Below are 9223 nucleotides of genomic sequence, written 5' to 3' on the forward strand. Positions count from 1 at the left end.
CAATTTGTCTGTCATAGTTGACGTGTACCTATGATGAAAATTACAGGCCTCTCTCATCTTTTTAAGTGGGAGAACTTGCACAATTGGTGGCTGACTAAATACTTTTTTTCCCCACTGTATACACGGGGGGCCAGTATGAAAAATTTATGAACTCACTAATTGTAAGTCGCTCTGGATAAGAGTATTTGCTAAATTACTAAAATGTCAACAAAAAAAATGTGTTGTTTGATTTCGATTAGTGTAGGAAAGTTTTAAGTCAGATCGCTGTGTACCTCTCAACTACGTGTTTGGAACCTGTTGGGACCGTTCATTCCTTGGTTCTCCATGCACTATTAGCAACATTGTTGTGAAGCTTTTTGTGAGTCTAATTTACAAACGGGGACAGACGGAGGGACGAAGATACTTCCAGCCTTGAGTGCCTACCACAGCTAAGCCTCCTCTTTTTCTCTATTTCTCTCTCTCTTCACTGCTTTACACTGAAGTTTCTTATTTTTTGCACTGCGCTCCCTTTGTTCAGTGCTGCGGTGGAATTTTCGTACTGCCGGAATTATTGACAATTGTGTGTTCGGGCCTGGCGCCTGAACAAAAATCGTTATCTTTACTGCTCTCTAACAATACCGCTACAAAGTGTTAATTAGCCTACTATTTCATATGATACAGCCAAAATATTAACTGGTAGCAGTAGGTTACATCTGTGTCAGTGGCTGTCTTTCTCTGTTTTCTCCCTACCTCGACTGCACTGTCCTCTGCAGCAGCAGCTAATCTGCCTGTGCTAAGCCTAGCATAATTTCTCACAGACAGTCACAACACTTGGGCCTCAATGAAAGAATGGGATGGTGTGGGGGCCTCACCCAAAACGAAATTGGCTGGTATGGGGGCCTCAATGAAAAACATGGCCTGGTCTGGTGTTAGAAATGCCAGGTTTCTGGTTACAGTCTATTTGCGCACTGGTATGGCCTATGTGTGCAAAATTAAGTGGAGTGGTAAGAATCCAATCATACAGCGCCTTGCAAAAGTATTCAGCCCCCTTATCGTTTTTCCTATTTTGTTGCCTTACAACCTGGAATTAGAATGGATTTTGGGGGGGTTTGTATCACAACATGCCTACCACTTTGAAGATGCAAAGTATTTTTTATTGTGAAACAAACAAGAAATAAGACAAAAAAACTGTATCAATATACAATTGTCATTGATATTTCATAACGATGTTAACCAACGTAAATTAAAATGTCCTTGGAATAAATTAAATGTAAGCATACTGATAATCATTTATCATGCAGCTGCCTGGATGCAAAGAAAATGTTGATAGACAACTCTATGTAAAAACAACAAGGAAATAATGTATTCCTTGTAGAATTTGTTCCGTGTGAATTCTGACGTCTGCATAGTGCCTCTAAAAATACATTCGTGAAACAGAGATGTGCTTCCTCCAACAAAAGCACAATTATGCAGAACCCCTCCCCTCCTGATCACATGAATGTGAGTAGTCCACAGTCCAATGTCTCTGCCCCTCCTCCACCCCAACAGCACGACAGCCACTGATAATAACCAAAGTTTATCAGTAATTGTGATATTGGAACACCTACATTATTTCCCCCATTCCCCAGTAGTTTATCAACCCATACATCTCAGATGTGGCCTACTATCTACAGGATGTGTCATCAGGTTTTGTCAGGGTAATATCTGACGTCAGCATACTGTAGGTCTACAGCCAATCACCAACCTAGGAAGCAACATTTATGCTGTTAGTCACATAGGCGTGGTGAAAGAGCTTTTCTACTGTAATAATACTGTATATATGCCATTTAGCAGACACTTTTATCCAGACCAACTGACAGTCATACATGCATACATTTGATGTATGTATGGTCCCGGGAATCTAACCCACTATTTTGGCATTGCAAGCGCCATGCTCTACCAACTGAGCTATATGTGTGTTTGTAACTTTTTCAAATACTGCTACTGTTTAAACTTTTTGTGGCTACATTTCTATTTATTTTATGGTAAAGCAGACAAGCGACAACGGTTAGTACTAAAGACAAAAAAAAAAAACACCCACCCATTCCCTCCCCCCCACCCATCCCCCCCCCCCCCCCCACCCACACAGGACCCTGTTTACTGATCAAGAATTTCCCTGTATTTAGCGCCATCCATCATTCCTTCAATTCTGACCAGTTTCCCTGCCGATTGAAAAACATCCCCACAGCATGATGCTGCCACCACCATGCTCCCTGTTTACTGATCAAGATATCATACCAGTTCTTTTATTTTTTTCAATAATAGTAGATAATAGCTCAACATTTGTCTCTTTAGCACCATTCATATGGGACACAGAAAGTTCCATGTTAGCAATGTCCATAAATGAAAGCACCCATTGACGCCATGGCAGAGAGTGAGGCTCTTGCCAACGTAATGCAACCATCTTTTTAGCTGCTGTAAGTCCGGGCTAGCCATATTCATTTTTCGCGAACCATAAGTTCCGTGGAAGAATCGTCATTTAGCAGAAGTCTTGGTGAAAAGGGAATATTTTCTTTAGTAACAATGGTGGATAAAGACATCGAAACCTGATTCCAGAATAAGAGGCTTCGAGCTAAATGTTTCTTTCAGATGCAAAGACAATCTTCTCTTTGTAAGATCCAGATTGCGCTCTTCCATATATTTGATATATTTTCGCTTCCCTTTGACATAAAAGGGCAGGGCAGACTTTGTAGAGTTATTCATTGACAAACTCTGCAATTCAATAAATTGCAGGAAAACCCACTGCAGGTTCACTGAAAATGTTTACACCATATTATTTAGGACAGATGGTTTCCTGTTAATATCCAATACAATATCCAATGACGATGTCTATGGCAGGAACCTCCAATTGTGTGTGGGTTTTAACATGGTTAACACCATGACAGTGAACATCTGAGTGAACCCGCGGCTTTCCTTTATCTGCAATTTATTGATCTTGGCTCATAGATTTGGAAACCCAAAACATTTGAGTCCAGTTCAAGTATTTTGACATCCATGGGACTACGTAGTGCACTCTAAGTGTGTGGACTGTGTTGACGTTCCATTGGATCAATAGTGGAATTTAAATAGTATAGAGGGCATGATAGCATTGTCAGAGTATGTACAGTATACAGTCCACATCGGATGATAAATAAGTAAGACAGGAACAACAAACAACATTTTTACACAGTGTTCATTCCACTCTTACACAGCATGCAAAATAAGCATGGCGCTTGCTATTATATTTTTTGTCACATACACCGGATAGGTGCAGTGAAATGTTGTTTTACAGGGTCAGCCATAGTAGTACGGCGCCCATGGAGCAAATTAAGGTTAAGTGCCTTGCTCAAGGGCACATCGACTGATTTTTCACATTGTCGGCTCCGGTATTCAATCCAACGACCTTCCGGTTACTGCCCCAATGCTCTAACCGCTAGGCTACCTGATTTGCCTTCCTAAAGCAGATGGCCATCAAGTCCTACCACTAGCAGTTGAGCAGAGTTTGCCACTTATGACCTGAGTCGCATCTCTGATGGGTGGATTTTCATCTCTGATGGGTTCATTTGCATTTAGTATTTGGCACTGCGCCAGTAAGGCCGCTGAGCAAGTCTCCTGACGGAACACCGTTATCATTTTGGAGGACCGCCTGCCTTGCAATTGCTCGTTGCTAACTGGTATGCTGTTAGAAATTTGGCAAGCCTGGATGTGGGGTTGTATTTTCTTACAAGGGGGTGATGAGAGAAAAGTATTGTTAATATAAAATGGTGTGGAGTAGGAATAGATGATGAGTTTGGAGAGAGAGAGGGGGTTACTGTCGGTCAGGTTGGTCGGTCGGTGGGACAGACCACGCTTGCTTAATCAGCTAGTGGCTGACTGAACTCAGCTAATCTCTGGACCCTTCTATTGAGCAACAAGATTGGAGACTGACACGGAGAGAAACAAAAGAGAGGGAGCCAGGAGACAAAGTCAAAGAAGGACAGAGCAGAAAGCAGGAGCAAGAGGGTTGAATTTGAAATAGAGGAGAGAAAATGGGAACAGAAAAGATAAGAAAGTTAAAGACTGATAGAACTATTGTCATGGGTGTGGCCACTTAAAGCAGTGAGGCACGACAGCAGAGACAAAAGCAACTTTTGTCTGGTGGTTTGAGGGGGAGGGTGACAGACTTAGGAAGACGGATGGGGGGTCTGAGGTAAAGGGGTCAATAGAAAGACAGAGAAAGACACTAAGTGGGAGCTTGTTCAAGTAGAGAAGGCCAGAGAACTCACTCATGAGGCAGAGGCAACGGTATGGATAGATAGAAGCTGGCAGGCATAGTAGCATATCAAGGGGGAGAGGGGACAGAGAGGGCCAGGCTGACTCACATCCCCTGCAGTCGGCATGGGGATAAAGGGCAAGGCGGCTTTGGCCATCGTGGTTCTACTGTTATTCCTTGGTTCCATGTGGCTCCGTGAGTAACATATTTGTCTCAAGCTAACACTGAGGGGAGGCTGTGTGTGTGTTTTAGAGAATGTGTGTGACTGTGACTCGAGCTAGCAGCATGTGACTGTCTGTGAGTGGCTGAGCATGTGGCCTGTACAGTAAACATTCCATGTGTTAGCCATATAGTGTAGCTTTATTGATTTACACATGCCTCAGTTGCTTGGGATATATAGAATAATTTCACATGGTGTCTGCTGACCTAGGAATCTATAGAAGTTTTGTTTTCCTCTTGTGGTGGTTAGGCTGCTGTCCAGGGCTGGCCCTAGCCTTTTGGGAGCCCTAAGCGAGATTTGGTTGCGGGGCACCCCACCTCACGAGCAGAACATTTGCGTGGCCCCCCTAACATTTGAGGGGCCCCCCTCTTGACTGCGGAGATACACTTTTTTTTTTTTTTTATACATTTCCTGCAATACTACACATTTTGTCATGGGGAGTAGAGAAAATGTTGCAGTTTTAAATCAGGTTTACAGCAATTCTACACATTATGCCATGGGGTGAGAAGTATTTAGCAATGTTATTTAGATCAATAGGGTGGCCTATTGTCATGCATCTCCCATGATCACAGATGTCTGTCTCATGATATGAGATGGAATGCATGAGTGATCTAATAAGCCTTTATTACTCCCATTGGGTGCACCTTGCCCCTGAGGTCATGACCGTGTGTGACAGCTTGGTAGAATGTTCAGAAAGACAGTCTTTTATCTTCATGATTATAAATGATGTCTGTCTAACAGAGCCAAGTGAGGTTTTGTCGCTATTCTGAAGGATTACATGTTTTGGTTGCACTTTATTTTACAGTAAAAAAAAATACCAGGTATTGACTTAGAAATGACATGATTAATGGTCATTATCGTGTAATAACCTATACATGTACATTACATTTGATTCTTTGGGATTCAAAACATGTACAAGTTGGCACCATTTGGTACTAGTTAGTTATAAATACCAAGTACATACCAGTGGAAACAGTACTGTAGAATAAAGTGCTACTAATGTTTCTATGATTGCATTCTTTAGCAGACCATAGCTACCTCTCCTCCCACTCTATTGACATAGAGATGAGTAAACACATTTCCCCCTGATCTTTGAAAACATTGTATCTTAATCTTAGCAGTCTTCTTTCTCTTTACAGAAGGAAGTTTGGATTACCACTGGGACACTTGTCTTAAAGGTTACAATCAGATAAACAGGGTAAGTCAACAAGAGATGGAACTATGGTAAAATACAATTACAACCTTATTCTTAACCTATTTGCACAGCTGGATTTTATTGGAATGAACTTAATAGGGACCACCAAATGTACTCATATTAACCTCTCCTCTCCCTTTCCCACTGCTCTTCCCCCCCTCCCCATGCCCAGCCTCAACATCTGTCCAATGGCAGTGAGGCTGATAGTGATGAGGATGGGGCCATACTGGGGGTGTGTCCCGGTCAGAAGTTCCAGGTGTCGGAGCTGCTGTCTCACCTGCTGGCCACGCCGGCACCCACCAATGACGTGCTGCTGCAGCCTTATCTGGCCAGCTGGGACGAGCTCATCAAGTAAGCCCATCAGGCAGGACACACAGACACAGAGACCAGACTTCAGCCAGTCAGTACACTCACTGGCTGAATAAAAGGGACATTCACATCTGCTTGGATGAACCAGGGTGAATGAACTCAAAACAGAGTGGTGGATTATTTGGGCTCTGTGTGGTTGCTGATTGTTTCTCTCCTCCTCCTGCTCCTCCATCTGTGACAGGTTCCTGGAGGCTCTTGGTCCGATGGTTGGACTCATATCTCAGGAGATTGAAACCAAAACTTCCATCATCCGTGACCTGGCCCTGCGGGAGGCAGCTAGCAGCGACGAGGGAGAAGTGGGCCTAGCATTGGGGTTGGTGTCTGGGACCAGAGCGCATGGTGGTGGACAGGAGGGGATGGAGGCCTCAGTGGCAGCGCCAGGCAGTGCCTACCTGTCTTTGCGCTCTATGATCCACACTGAGTTGAGCCGGGGCCTGGTGGACTTCCAGCAGACAACAAACTCTGGGTGTCGTACTCTGCTCCGGCTGCACCGGGCTCTGTTGTGGCTGCAGGTCTTCCTGGAGAAGCTGGGGGAGGGGCCTGTGGGCGGCCGGCTGCGGAGCCCCTCGGATCTCTGCCGTGAGGCCTATCAGCACACCCTGGCCCACCACCACTCCTGGTTCGTACGCAGGGCAGCGGAGATAGCCTTCATCGCCATGCCTGAGCGGGGCTTCTTCTACAGGCTGGTGTGTGTGACGAACCAGGAAGAGGCCAGCGTGGTGCTGAACAGGGTGGTCCGGGCCATCGGAGAGGTGTATGACAGAACTCAGGGGGTCCTGGAGGAGCATGGCATGCTGGACCTGCCGTAGGAAAGGAGCGGGGGGGGGGTTATATTTCTGAGGGACCAGCCACATCTGGACATTACAGTAATACTGTTTTCACACTACTGTGCCGAACAAGCTGAGCTGAGCTGTACTACGCTGGCCAGGTTACGCATCCACCACGGTTGGAATCATGCTGGAAAGGACAATGTGAAAATAAAATAGCAAAACCAGCACATTACATTTGAGTCATTTAGCAGACGCTCTTATCCAGAGCGACTTACAGTTAGTGAGTGCATACATTTTCATACTGGCCCCCCGTGGGAAACGAACACACAACCCTGGCGTTGCAAGCGCCATGCTCTACCAACTGAGCTACAGGGGAATTGTTACTGTTCGGGTTAGCATAATAGCATGAATTAGGTCTTACAGTCTATCGCCTGGTGCCTTGTTCCAAATGCTGTACTATCTTTTATCAGGCTAAAGTTCACATGCATGCAAGAACAATGAGCTGCTCAAGAAATCATGAGTGAGTGCTCTCAACAGAGTTTAACAAAAGGGCCAATTTGTATTAGGGGCCATATGACCAAAGTGCTGGTGAAAACAGTCAACTGAAGCAAAATGTCTTCATTTTACAATTAATAAGTCATTGTCATGTCACTGTTTGTTTGTGTGAGATCACATACTGGACTTTTTATGGTGTTGGAAGACCATAGACTGGTTGAAAAACAAGTCTAACTTATTACGTATTGTTGTAAATTCTGAAGATACTGCCAATGTAATTCCATAAGTCAGTGATTGTTGTGTTGTTGTATGTTGATGCGTAATTCGGCATTGCCATCATTGAATCAGAGGCCAATCGCAAGACAAAGGACTTTGTCCATGCCCCACATCGTGATTATGTAATGATTTTATCTGGGATAATTTGTGAAGATCTTCTATGGCTGCTGGACACATCAGATGGACTTTATTCAGGGTAATCCAAACCACATTTACAATGCAGTGATTCACTATGATCTTAGCTACTGTTGTTGTCATGGTTTAAGTACGTATGCATTACTACAAAATTGACACTGTAGAAGGAATCTTTTTGATGTGTTGAAATTTTTTTAATGAATCTGTAACTTAAACAAATGAAGCAATCCCACATGATACATGTTACTGGCCTGGCTACCCAAACTCCTTGCTCCGGCCAAACTGTACGCCACTCCCACAGACATTAGTTTCTTCTCTGCAATGAGTCTGGATCTGAGTACCTCCCGTACGATTTCGAGAATGGAAATACGTTCTAGACCAGGGATGGATAACTTTGATGAGGGTGGGGGCCACAAAAAATCTGAACTCATCAAGGGGGCCGCAGTGGCTCACGGGTCTGCATACCCACATCCATACCTACACATGCAGTCAGAGCCGGCCCTAGTCTTTTGGGGGCCATAAGTAAAATGTTCTTGGGGGGTGTGAGCAAAATATCTAGCGGAGAGAGATTTAGTTTAGAGTTAATTTCCTGCAATTCTACTCATTTTGCCATGGACAGAAATACATTTCTGTTTTAAAGCAAATTCCCTGCAATTCTACACATTTTGCAATAGAGTGTAGAGAAATGTTAATTTTTTATATGATAGCTGAGTGAGAGTTACTAACAAAATCAAGTGGGGCCCCACTGTCGGTAATTAGACCATGATTACTACAAGTTTAGATAGCTGGCTAGACTAACTTACCAACCTAAAATATGTTAGCTTACATGGGCTAATTGAATGCATTGAGAGAAAAACTGCTGATTTTATTTAGTTGGAAATTGAGTCACGGGCCTACAAAAGGGGGTCTGCGGGCCGCATGCGACCACCACTTCCCATCCCTGTTCTAGACCGTCTGATTGGTCCCACAAACCAATGGGTTGGACCAGAGCCAGGACACACGTTGGTAAAGCGACGTTTTGAAAATTAGTCATTGGCTTTGATACTCTGATTGGTTAGAGATGATCCAATTGCTGATGACTTTGTTTTGTATAACACCCCTCATTTTGACATCACCATAAATTACTTCAATGATTGCAGCAAAGATGTCATGGCGACGACGTTGGCTAGCTAAGCTCATGCATAGAAACACGTCATCGGATCTAACAGTCGTCTCACACCGAACTGTGGCAGGTAGCTTAGTGGTTAAGAGCGTTGTGCCAGTAACCGAAAGGTCGCTGGTTCTAATCAAATAAAATAAAATAAAATAAAATTTTATTGGCCACATGCGCCGAATACAACAGGTGCAGACATTACAGTGAAATGCTTACTTACAGCCCTTAACCAACAGTGCTAAAAAAAATAAAACAACAACAAAAAAAGTGTTGAGAAAAAAAAGAGCAGAAGTAAAATATAATAACAGTAGGGAGGCTATATATACAGGGGGGTACCGGTGCAGAGTCAATCTGCGGGGGC

The 9223-nt window shown here is 43.9% G+C and overlaps 1 protein-coding gene across 1 annotated transcript; it reads left to right on the forward strand.

Moving 5' to 3' along the window:
• Positions 1-3869: 3869 nt before the first annotated feature.
• LOC311143052 (ceramide-1-phosphate transfer protein-like) lies at positions 3870-7955 on the forward strand. Its single transcript, XM_084178857.1, has 4 exons — positions 3870-4444; positions 5609-5667; positions 5837-6015; positions 6215-7955. Exons 1-4 carry the CDS (start codon positions 4375-4377, stop codon positions 6840-6842), a joined length of 936 nt encoding a protein of 311 aa, XP_084034983.1. The 5' UTR covers positions 3870-4374; the 3' UTR covers positions 6843-7955.
• Positions 7956-9223: the final 1268 nt, after the last annotated feature.

Source organism: Coregonus lavaretus (genome assembly GCF_964263955.1).
Source record: "Coregonus lavaretus genome assembly, chromosome: 15".
NCBI lineage: Eukaryota > Metazoa > Chordata > Actinopteri > Salmoniformes > Salmonidae > Coregonus > Coregonus lavaretus.